Raw genomic sequence first — 13,409 nt, 5'->3', positions numbered from 1 at the left:
AGGGCTAAAATTGGAAACCAATTCATACAGTTAGGACTGATATTTATAATCTATTTATTTATGTAAAGCTGCTTTGATGCAGTGTCTACTGTTAAAACACTATACACATGAAATGTTTTATTCTATCTATTATATTATATTCTATCGCACTGGGGAATAAATGTAGCAATTTTAACAATTCGTTATGGTAGATGTTTAGATAACCGACTATACTTAATTGCCTATAATTTCGATCATATCTATAAACTTCACGATTGAAACATTATAAACAGTATCACCAAAACAGATTGAATAACACTGATCTAATCTAATCTGGAGCTAAAAAAGAAAACGTACCCACACACACACACACGCGCACTCACGCATATACACACACACACACACACACACAAAGGAAAAAGGAAGGAGGCGGAGTAGCGCTGATGTTCCATTGCTCGGAGCGGCGCTAATCGTGTTCACACTGACCGGCAGCATGGCAGGAGAAAGCGAGGCCGATCTGGAGCAGCGTGAACCCGAGCACACACACACCATCCGACAGCCTTTCCTCATCGGGGTGGCGGGGGGCACTGCCAGCGGAAAGGTCGGCAATCCTTTTCTCCCCGACCTGTTTTGAACTATTCCTGCAATCTTATAATCTTGGTTTGTGTAGCTATAAGGCAGAGAGAAAGAGTGATCTCACGACCGCGTGGTTCACACCAGACCTTACCGTATCCTTACCATCTGTTCGGGTTTTTCCGGCATCACGATTAGTTTGATACCTAATATAGCGACCATTAAAGCAAATCTAACAGCGTCATATACTTATACAGCACTCCCATTATAGCATTTGTACTTTTTTTTTTTTTTTACATGAATTGAACTAACTAGCTGTGTTCAACTACCACAAACAGTTTTGTATAATACAATAACAATCACAAAGCCCAGGATGATGATTTTGATCACAGGCGACGTTATTCAATCCCATCCTTGTGTAATATCGTGTAATGTTTTATAACAGCCACGTTTGACTGACCCACCCTGTTCACAAACACGTACTACGAATGTGAAGCATAATTAGATGTAATACATTAAAATCCATTTTATTTTGTATCTCGTGGAGTTTCAAGGTTAATGTTATTATGTAAAAGGTTAGTTAGCCGGCTAGCTTTTGTTACTGTGTGAAGCGCCACGCGCACTTCTCTTGCTCGCTTATAGATTCCATCAGATTGACTCACCCGGATACCCGACAGTATCAATCTAAACATTTCGGTCAAACGAGGTAACAACTTTCCCTTAAAAGACCACTGTTAGATATACAGTTGCACAAAATACTCCATTAAGCATGCATTTTTATGATTTAAGATCCCAAGTGCCCTGCAGTGGATTTACCGGTTAGACACATTCACAAAGAACATCCTTTGTTTGATCGGGAACACGGCTTTCACACTTGTATGTCCGTTATTTATTCTTACAGTGTTTGGATGTTTTATTAAAGCAATATAAAAGATAAAGCTAAATGTTTCACTGGATGTGTTCAGTAGGTAAAGAGTAATGGGGTCAGTAGCACATATAATGTGTGTCAAAGAGGACACGTGCTGTGCACCAGATACTTTTTACACCTAACATTTTTTTTTTCTCCAAATATCTAACAAGAGAAAAAAGCATTTCCATCTTACATACCAATGCATGACAAAGGGAAAAAAAAGTAGTATCCTATTTATGCATTGGAAGGCATTTTTTTCTGGCATGATTTTGGTCCACTTGTCCCCCTCAAATCAATGCAAAGTTCTTCTGACTCATCAGCTTCATACTATGATGAAACCATTCTTTCCTGTTGCGAGTGCCCTCTATGAGGACGACAAAGTTGACTTGTCTACAGGACACGAGGACTAAACAGATGTGGGAAATGGTGTAAATTGCATGTTATGGCATTAAGATTTTGCCATCTACCCAATTGAATGCTCATGTGTGATTTCAGACAACATGCTACAATCATTTTCCTATCGCTGTGTTTTATAAACAGTGTTCTCTAAATGTATTGGAATGTCAAGGTCATTATTTTTGTTTTCGATGTATGCTGAAGACATTTGGGTTCGAGATCAAAAGATGAATATTACACAATTGATGTAATAAATTCCTGATACACATAACATGGCTTTATCCTGAGCAGGGTTGCTTTAGACCCGAAGCCAATCCCTGTAACACTGGGCACCAGGCAGGAGAATAATTCTTGATGGATGTTATTCACAACGGGGGGAATTTAGAGTGTCTTTATCTAGACAACTATTATAATGGATTTTTTTCACTAGTAAAATAAAAAAAGGTGGTTCATCACACCTGGATCTTTTGGTTTTGAGCTGAATTGGCCCCAGCTAAGGTTTTTGCTATATGGGTGTGGCTTGATATTTCAGCCTAACGATAGCTTGATTCACTGCCAATGACAGCTGTGGCAATTGTTTTTTTTATTAAGCTGCATTATAGCAGACATTTCTAAAATGTAGTCTCTTTCGGGCTATATTTAATCCATCATGGGTCAACATGGCAAGGGATTGAGCAGATAGTAAAACTGAAAAAAGAGTACAATAACCAAGTTAAACTGTTAAACATAATTCATATGTTACTTAAAGGTTAGGACCTGTTATGTAATCTGAACATTGCAAAAACCTACCTTACCCTACTTTGTAATACTTGGAGGATGACAGTTATAAGTTAAGTTCTCAGTTATCCATTTACATTATATTTAGTGCTTTCAGTTTACCACAAGATTTATCAACAGTGGACTCTCAACAAGTGCATTACATATATATAAATATTATAACATTTAAATGTATTTACTATTATTGTATAATTTATAATTTAGGAATTTATTGTTTTATCATTCTTTATACATTAAGTTGTCTATGGTGTTTGGTGTGTTGCTTTTCTGTGTCATCATTTCACCAAATGGCAGGTGGCCTTGCTACATCCCTCTTTCTTACTTGAAGTTTTATTGTGGCCATGTTTGTGCTTTGACTGCTTTGCCTAAGATATAGCTTGTTACTGACCTCGTCTTGTTCGATTAGATCTTTTATTTATAGACCTTAAAAGGTATGCTATGTCTTCAGACAGCTTCTGTAAGGACACTGTGTTGATGCATAAAGGCATTTTGTAAAAGTATTTGCAATTAGATTTAAGGATATGTGGCTTAATACAGTGTGCCTATTAATATTGGATACATGAATTGCTGGTTCTTGTGATTCATTTGTCTCATGTTAGATAGATAGATAGAGAGAGAGAGAGAGAGAGAGACAGAATTTTGCATAGTACAAGTAGCAACGAAATGCAGTTTAGCATCTGCCGGAAGTGCAAATAGTAGCAGTTGTGCAAATTGACAAGTGCAGATAAATATGTAAGTATATAATATAACATGTTGTACATATACATATATATGTGTGTGTGTGTTCCTGTGTGTGTGTGTGTGTGTGTGTGTGTGTAAATATATGTACAGCACATAAATATAAAGGCTCCAGCAGTCAAAAAATGTGCAGACATTTAAATGTTATAAATTCATGAAATGACACCATAATTAAAGTATTGAGTACAGCCTCACTGGCCCTGGCATTGGATCTCCAAAGTGTAGCATAGCCTGTTGTTTGTACTGGGCCTTAGGCTGAGATAGAAGAATGTTTAGTCAGCGTTGATGAGGGCTGGTCAGCTGCCGTTTTTTTGTGCCCTGATGCAGCATGCGATAGTTTTTAGTGTTGGGTCAGTGGGTGCAATAAAGCTCCAACATAAAAATAGGGCAATTGCATACCATTATTGTCAGTTTTTAAACTTGTTCTATTTGATACTTAGCATTTTGCAAAATAATGTTAGAATATAACGACTTTAATCCAAAGGATAAAACTCAAAAATATATATTCTTAATTTCTGTAGTGTTCTACCCAATATTTATGTACAAAGGATTCTGATCAATTAAGACCTAAAGTTTACTTATTTATGATGTCAGTTTCTCTTAAATGATCAAGATTGTTTGTATTTGCTTAGAATTGCCCAGTAATGACTTGAGGGAGATGCACACAGATTATGTTAAATGGGTTGAGGCAAGTAGCATTGCAGCTGATAAAAGCTTTGGAAGTCATGGTGAAAGAGCCCTGAGAGAAAGACACACAAACTGAGTTCTGTGTATGTCAAACATTGTGGTCATGGAATAACAATTTTTTGGTAACATAGCATTATTTAAATTTTTATGTGATATTGATTTGCAGTTAACAATTAGCAATAAGCAGCTATAACAATGTTTGCTGATGGATAGAAAAACAGTGTGAATAATCTTTGGTTTGTTTTAGCTTTCTGAAATCTTAAAACAGTGAAATTATTGACTGTGCCTTTAAGAATCTTTTTTTACTATAATCTCTTTCTGACATGCAAGTACTATGACTTTAATTAACCAATAAATTAATATTCATGCTCTCTCTTGTTATTAGCTGTATTTATACTGCATTGTAATCATTGATAAACATAGGTTTCTCTGCCCATATAACAAATGTAAAACTATGTACAAATTAGAAATAACTTCTGCATATTGCTATAATGTTGCTAAGTGTTGTTGGTTAAAGGAGCTAGATTTTTCACTTTTATTAGGTAATTCTTTAAAGCACCAAACAGATAAGGGTATCTGCTGTGTGGGTGATACATTTCTGGAAAATATCAAAATGATCTCTGTAGTTACACATGTACAGCTCAGAAGTGCCACATTTGTAACTTTATTCTTTCCTTGGAAATGTGTACAATTTAACAAAACAATTATAAGACTGCCTATTTCTTTTTTTGAACTATAGCTCCATTTTTGTAAAGAAATAATGACACCCTCTCAAAATAGCTTTCTAAAATGTAACGTTCCCTTGTGTTACCTCAGTATGTGGTTTCTCTGTGTTTCCTTAATGAAACCGAAAGTAATATGTGACATTTTATGAGGTACTGAACTCTCAGGTGAATTTCAGAGGGCTATCCATACGTTGGAAAATGGTTCAGTTATATGTTCATTAGAATTTTTTAAATAACTGCATAACAGACATGCCCATAATTCTGTATTTGTATGTATATTGTTTTCTGCAAAAATCTTCATGCATGGTGCATCCAGAACACATCTAAATATCTTATAACTAGTCCACCTTTGCACTGATATGTCACATGAAATGACATGCACACTGTTAACTGTAAAATGAGAGACCCAACAAAAATCAATCAGGATTAAGAAATTAAGTGATACAGTATAAAATACTTTAAAACTTGCTTTGATAAGCTGTAACATGTGGTCTAACGTTTGAAGTCACAATTTATTTATAGGTTTAAGTATAAACATCTCCTTCTAGGGCATTTGATGAGGTTATACATAATAATTAATGATGAAAATAATATAATTAATTATAAAATGCACAGTATATTTGCTCGTCTTTATTTGACTTAAGTAGATTTGAGGGAGATGCTAGTTTCACAGTGTAGACAGTGACAACTGTTTTTGTTTTAGCTATTACACATTTAATATTCGAGTAATAATATATGAGTAATAACACATTCATATATGCTTTGTCTTTTGCTTGGTTATGAATAGTCCTACATTGTAATGGAGGATATTAAAAAGCACAGGATATGAAGAGTCTGTCAATGCATGTACATCGCATGGACTAAGGGTTTATGGACCCTTCCTCTTGTTTCAGCCTTCCTCAAACTATTGCCACAAAGTAGGAAGCACACAATTGTATAGGATGTCTATTCAATGCAACTAAGCACCAAACCTGTACATCTCCATGTGTACAAAATAAATGTCATAAAGTCTTGGTTTGCCAAGGTTGGAGTGGAAGAAATTGAATGCACACCACTGGGATGAATTTTAACTGTACCCAAGATCTTCTTGCCCTGACTCAGTGTCTGAGCTCACTAGCTCTTGTGGCATAATTGTTAAGACTTTGCCACACTCCAAAATGTATGTAGAAATCCTTCCCAGCATGTCAGCATGGATAGAACAATAAGATTTTCAAAAAGCACACATAAGTCTGATGATATAGTGTATTTTTCACTTGAATGATGCCATGTTGAATCAATGTGCCCTTCAGTTGTGTTTACGGTCTAAAGAATAAGCTGACTCCTGTTAGTCAGTGGTCATATAATACGTAGAAGAAGACTTTACAGAAATGCTTCATTATTATTTCAAATATCCTTAAACAGACAGCAAACAATTTGATGCACAAATGGATACATCATGCAGATTTATTTAAATTAGATTATTTAAATGATATTTTGTATATCTTTCCATACAGTCATCTGTGTGTGGTAAGATTATGGAGCTTCTTGGCCAGAATAAAATTGACCACCACCAGCGGCAGGTTGCCATCCTGAGTCAGGACAGTTTCTACAAAGTTCTTACCCCAGAACAAAAAGCCAAGGCTCTTAAAGGACAGTTCAACTTTGATCACCCAGGTAACTGTAATGTAATTGGGAGCTGGAATATTTTTTAAAGGCTCCTGATATCTCAGAGATGTTGTTTTGATTTTAAACCAGTTGTAGACCTGGCAAGCTTTGGTTAGTTTTTTCTCATTCACCATATTCTTTATTTTCCTTAGATGCATTTGATAATGAGTTAATAGTTAAGACTCTGTGGGACATCGTGGAGGGAAGAACAGTTCAGATCCCGGTCTATGACTTTGTAACCCATTCCAGGTAAGTCCATGCAGTGTCTCACGTGATAAGTGACTCAGAAAGTGTTTGATTTTCTTAAGAATTTGTCCTGTGTTTCTCTATAGAAAAAAGGAAACAGTGACAGTGTACCCAGCTGACGTGGTGCTGTTCGAAGGCATTCTTATGTTTTATTCGCAGGAAATCCGGGATCTCTTCCAAATGAAGCTGTTTGTAGACACAGACGCTGATACACGACTATCTCGCAGAGGTTAGAAAGGATAGCACTAATGTTACTAAGTCTTGTTTATAGTTTTAGAACTTGTATGGCATTATTGAATGCCAAGGCCATTTTTTTTATTTTTGACATCAAATAAATGTTATTAATTTCCTGGTTTGTTTTTTTCTTTCAGTCTTGCGTGACATCAGTGAGAGAGGACGGGACCTGGAGCAGGTCTTGAGTCAATATATCACATTTGTGAAGCCTGCGTTTGAAGAGTTTTGCCTGCCAGTAAGTGCTGAAATGTTTCTCGTGTAATGTCTCTATACAAAAACTCCCATTTGTTAGTTACCTTTCTGTGGTGAAAAACTGAGAAATCATAAACCTGATTTTTATTTTTATTTTGACTTTTTAAAATACATTGTTTGCATATAGAAAAAAAAGGGTATAATTTCTTATTTACAACCCAGCCATTAGGGTTGCACAAGCTAGTGCACTCTTAGTGCCGGTCCCAAGCCCGGATAAATGGGGAGGGTTGTGTTAGGAAGGGCATCCAGAGACGTGCCAAATCAAACGTGCCAAATCAAATATGCGGATTCACAATTGTGAAACAAGTCTTTACCTATAAAACAAGGTTTATAGTTTTAAATAACAGTTTGTACTGTTATTTAAATATATATTTGGTGTTTTATAAGTCAGAGATAAAGATGACTACAAAATATTATATAAATATAATTTATTGGAAAAATTAAACAAGTAGTTTTATTTATTAGAATTAGTAATTAAGTATTCTACCTATTATTTAGATGAATAATCGGATAAGACATACCTTTTCTTTATTAAAGAGCAATACTAAATATACAAAAGAAAATAAGACAGGTCTCTTGAAATGAACAAGGAGGTTGTTTGAGACCTGATCAGATAGACACAATGTTGTTGTTTTTTTGTTTGTTTGTTTTTTTACATTTTGGTGTAACTGTCTTCCTGTATACTAGTGAGCTTCAACTGTCGTTGCTCCTTCCTGAAGCAGGTGTTTCCGGCTCCTGTTTTTTCTTGTGTTAATATCACATCTAAATACCCAGCTATGCATTCTTTCCCTTTTTCCCACAAAATCTTTTACAAAATGAAATGCTACTTTACTATATAAGTTAAAACCCCGATTTCAGTTGTGGACACTGTGTAAAATGTAAATTAAAAACAGAATGCATTGATCTGCAATGAAAGGAAAGGAACATTGGATCTCTACCTGCTTTTTATACCCAATCATGTTACTGACCTGTTGCCAATTAACCAAACTGCTAAATGCTTCCCCATCCCAACTTTTTGGCCATGTTGTTGACATGTTGTAGCCATGAAATTCAAGCTTACACTAATGTTTCCATAAAATGGTACATTTCCTCCGTTTAAACATTTGATATGTTTGTGAATAGAATGGATTTATGAGATTTTCTAATCATTGCAGTCTGGTTTTATTTACATTTTAAACAGTGTATCAACTGTTTTGGAATTGGTGTAAATAAATGTCCTTACCTTATTCCTGCATTCCATCTTCAGCGATGTATAACTTTACAATTAAATAACATTAGCTACCTTTTTTTTGGCTGACAGTTTTTCTAGAAAGCTAGCTAATCAGCAAACAATTAAAATACATTTTTAAAATGAAGAAATCCAGGTTTTCTCTTGTATCTCTTTAAATAACTCAGCTATTGCTACTGCGTATCCTTAATTTGTCTGTACATGTCTTTCTTTTGCTTAAATCTTTTAGTTTGATGCTACCTGCAACCTGCTGTAAAAAAAAAAAACACAGTTGCACCTGATATAATCATTGCTACGCCTCATCGTGTAGTTATATTGTCTCTTTGTTACACCATAAACACCAGTTTGGCAGAATGGGGGCCAAACTTGCCAGCAAACATGGTTATTAGTTTACATAATATAACACTTAACCTAGCACTTAAAATGGTTGCTGATGAACAGCTACCAGATTGCACAATATAATAGAGAGAAACCTTGTTTAATGGTATTATAATGATTTATATGTTAGTCTTTTTATTAGCCTAATCAGAGTTCTGATCTTGGAATTTGTTTAGCAAAATACAGTATCTCATAAAAGTGAGTACACCCCTCTCATTTCGGTAACCATTTTATTATATCTTCCCAAGGGACAATACTATAGAAATGAAACTTGGATATATTTTAGAGTAGTCAATATGCAGTTTGTATGGCAGTATACTGTATATTTACTGTCAAAATAGCTGGCAACAAAAGTGAGGACATCCTAAGTGATGACAGCTGTACATCGTATAACCATGCAAAGCCATGTCCTATTCATCATGTTCATGTTTTTGTCTGCTTGACAGGACCTTACAAATGTGTGTGTCTTGTATTAGAGCAGTTAAAATGTGGTGCTTTGAGTGCAATTTTCTCATGCTGACCACTGGATGTTTAACATGGCACCTCATGGCGAAGACTCTTTGAGGATTTGAGAATTAGAATTGTTGCTTTCTACAAAGATGACCAGGGCTATAAGAAGATCGGAATCACTCTGAAACTGGTCAGGTGCAGAAGCTGGCTTAAAAAAAACAGACACATGAGTTCTGCCAGCAATGTTTGAGGTTGCAGAAGCAGAAGGCCTGCTTGTCAGTGCTAAGACCACACGCCACACACTACAAGTTTGTTTGCATGGTTGTCGTCTGAGAAGAAAGCCTTTTCTGAAGCTGGCAAGAAATCCTACAAACAGTTTGCTGAAGACAACCTGTCCAAGATCTTGAATTAATGGAACCATGTCCTGTGGTTTGATGACACTAAAATAAACTTGTTTGGATCAGATGGTGTCCAGCATGTGTGGTGACGTGCTTGTGAGAAGTACCAAGAAAATTGTGTCTTGCCTACAGTCAAGTATGGTGGTGGTTGCATCATGGTCTGTGGCTGCATGAGTGCTGCTGGTACTGTGAAGCTACGGTTCATTGAGGGAAACATTGATTTCAACATGTACTGTGTACTATACAACATGATTCCCTCCCTTCAGAAACTAGGCCAAACAGCAGTTTTCCAAAATAATAGCCGCAGTACACCACCAAGATAACAACTGCCTTGCTGAGGATGCTGACGGTGATGGAGTGGCCAAGTATGTCTTCTAACCTGAGCCATATTTAGCACTTGTGCGGCATCCTCAAGTGTCCCTTAAGAAGATATACCAAAATGGTTGCTGAAATGTAAGGGTTGTACTCACTTTGTGAGATATTGTATAATAGGTAGCTAGCTTTCAAATAAATTTGACTGTGGGTCCATACAGTGTAATTGTTAGCCAGCTAGCTAGTACCTGTATAAGTAAAGTTGGTGAAGTCAAGAAGTTGCTCCTGGATATATAACATAAGGTGGCTGTAAATTGTGCAACATTAGAGCAGACTACTAACGTGTCTGGCTATCTTAGTTAGTATTTATAATTAAGGGCATGCCAAAATAGGATGTGCACACGTTCTTTTGTGTCTAGTGTGGCCATTGCTATTTGTGTATTAAATAATTGTGGTGTTTGGTGCTATGCACTAAGACCTCTGAAATGTAGTGATCTTTCTACTTGCTAGGTTTTCTCACACTAAGATGGCACCGCCAGAGTAGCAGCCTGTTGCAGCAGCTCCCTACCTAGTGCAATTTGTTTAAAAGTGTAACTACTGTATACTATATAACTATTTATTCACTGTACTGTATATATTTGTAATATGTCTCTGCTTTATATTTGTAAATTTTTCTTCGCTGATGTAACATAGAAATATTCCCACTGTCGGCGGAATTATGGTATATTATATCTCATGTTATTCTTTTTGTATCGCTATTTGTAGGCCCTTTGTCAACATTTATTTTAAAAGCCATAAGAATATTAGCAGGTTTAACAAGATCTCCATTTCCTTTAGAAATGTCTACAATAGAAATCTCTGGAATAGTGCCAGCCAGGAAATTGTTATGAAACCCTGACCAAAAGCCACCTGGGCACATGGGCGTTCCTCTTTATCTTGAGAACCTTCCTGAAATGCTTCTTGTTTTTATTTTCCAGACAAAAAAGTATGCTGATGTGATCATCCCAAGGGGAGCTGATAATCTAGGTGAGATTGGTGTATGACCGTGGAACTACATAAATGTTTTGGTACTAGTTATCACCTCTTCTGATTTGGAATGCTGTATGTTTTTCAGCAAGGCCATTCCCAGACTCTACACATTCCTTTTAGCTGCCTTGCCCTTTCCACCCACTCTCACGTGTTTAGTGGCCCTAAAGAGATATTATTAATAAAACTAGATACATTTAGACTTATCATGCTCTATAATAGTCCTGGTTTCATTTAAAATCTTACTTGGTATGATGCCCAAAAGAAATTGAATTGCAGATAAGGCACTATGCCTGGTAGAATTGGGATTTGTAGTACCTTGGATAGCAGCCATGTTATAATCAAAGTTAACATTATGCTTTTACAAATATTTGAATAATATTTTGATAATTTGATGAGATTTTTCTTATTCATGTATTCATTCCTTCTTTCCAGTTGCCATTAACCTGATTGTGCAGCACATCCAGGACATTCTGAATGGTGGCTTGACCAAGCGACTGAACGGTTGTCTTAATGGCCACACTACTCCTCGCAAGCGGCAGCCATCAGAGTCAAGCAGCAGGCCACACTAATAGACCCTACAAGAGAACTGAAGAAGAGTGGCAATGGACAAAGGACTTGAAGAACAGTTCTGTGTATATACTGACAATTTGCAAACTGTATTTAAAACAAAGAAAAAAAAATCAAGAAATGCCTTCTTTGATTTGCTAGTGTTACTGTTTTTTCTTTTTGTTTGTTTGTTTTGAATGACTGCTGCACTTATTAGTGAGGAAGCAAATGTTCCTTGCTGAAAACAATTGGTCGAAACAATTTTCCTGTCCTATTAATTTATTCATTTGTGCATTTTGTTCATCTGGCCCCAGATTATGAGTATTTAAAAAAAAAAAAAAAATTGTATGGGTCACTTCAGAATTTGCCAAAGGCCATAGCTGATAAAGACCTGAGTTTTATGACTTGAATTAAACAAAAAACTTCAACATATTTACAAGATTAAAGTACAACTTCTGTCTGTTTGTATTAATTTAATTGCTTCCAAAGCATTTCAGCATTTCTGTGTTTTATGTTAGTTATTCCAAGAGCAATGTGACTAGATTCTAAGAATAATTGTTTTAATACTTAATTTTTGCTAACCTCCATTTTTATTATAAGTAAATCAGGGTTCGTATTGTATCTTGCACTGTAAAATAAATCTCAGTGCCATGTAAGGAAGAGTATGTTAAGATGATAGAGATACTTCAAAGAGAAGTTTAGATGATCTCCAGGTCCTATGCAGCATGTCAAAAAACAGGTTCTCTTAACACAGCTTAAAGTATATGCATATTCAGTAAAGAAACCACAAACTCATATTAGTTGGTCTGCTCTATTCAATGTAGTACTTTTACACCTTCCAAACAACACTCATACTGATGATAAATTGCAAAAAAAAAAAAAAGATTGTGAATTTTTATTTTGAAATTTATTTCTGTAATAAAGTTTTTTTAATTGTCAGCTATAAATATAAGCACAGACTATGATAGCTTTTTACTCAGTATGTATGTTTATTTAACCCAAAAAAAATTGTCGGCAAATCTATTTAGTCATTTTGCGGAAGGAAACACTGGTTCGGTTTTCTCTTTAACTCAGGATCCAGTGTCTTTCATTTCCTTTTTTTACAAGGGCTCATTGATATGGACCTCTTCTGAGAGTATTTTTCTGTCTAGACTATAACAGACTTTGTTTTATATTTATTATTATTTCTAATTATATTACTTTCAGAAATGAATCAGTACTGTAGATGTTCCTGCATGGTCTTTTCTGTCCTGACATACTTCCACTTTTTTCCCCCTGTTACACATCTATACCTACACTGCTGCTATGTTACAGGGTAACTGGCAAATGGCTGAATAGTGTAATGCAATTTTATTATAAAAATGATGTGGTGATATAAGCAAGAGAATTTATGTTTCTGTAATTTTAGGAGGCTGCAGTTCAATAAAACATGCGCTCTGCTCTCAGGGCCAAATAGCAAGTCATTCCTTAATGGTGTTAAAAGGACTTTCCCTTTTAAATATATGTTGTTTAAGTAACTTTTTGCCACTGTTTCATGTTTTAGGCATAAATGTCATGACACAGATCAGTATAATGTTAATCTTGAATTGCCAACTGCATCCTGGTGGATGGTGCTGCTTGTATTTACAAATACTAATGCAAAAAGAAAAAAACCTTTATAATATATACCTTAAGTCTTTCAGACACCAGCTGTAGAAAATTACAATATGCCTTATAACAGCTGCAATTCAATTTCACGTTTTGTATCTTTATGTAAAAAGTATGCAGTTTTTCATTATGGGGCAATCCATTTTTGTTGTACAATATTCTTTTTAGTTATTGTGCAATGCATTTATTAATACATATTTGCATTTTTTTTGTGTGCATCATTGTGTCTATATAATCAAACTGTAGATGTATTGATTCAG

At 35.4% G+C, this 13,409-nt stretch overlaps 1 protein-coding gene across 1 annotated transcript; it reads left to right on the top strand.

The window, feature by feature from the left end:
* The first annotated feature begins 388 nt into the window (after positions 1-388).
* uck2a (uridine-cytidine kinase 2a) lies at positions 389-12,965 on the top strand. The gene is made up of 7 exons (XM_046870934.1): positions 389-580; positions 6,279-6,438; positions 6,582-6,678; positions 6,762-6,904; positions 7,047-7,144; positions 10,905-10,953; positions 11,389-12,965. Exons 1-7 carry the CDS (start codon positions 473-475, stop codon positions 11,523-11,525), a joined length of 792 nt encoding a protein of 263 aa, XP_046726890.1. The 5' UTR covers positions 389-472; the 3' UTR covers positions 11,526-12,965.
* Positions 12,966-13,409: the final 444 nt, after the last annotated feature.

Source organism: Silurus meridionalis, chromosome 17 (assembly GCF_014805685.1).
Source record: "Silurus meridionalis isolate SWU-2019-XX chromosome 17, ASM1480568v1, whole genome shotgun sequence".
Taxonomy (NCBI): domain Eukaryota; kingdom Metazoa; phylum Chordata; class Actinopteri; order Siluriformes; family Siluridae; genus Silurus; species Silurus meridionalis.
The sequence above is the reverse complement of the archived record's forward strand: the minus strand, read 5'-3'. Positions and strand labels throughout refer to the sequence as shown.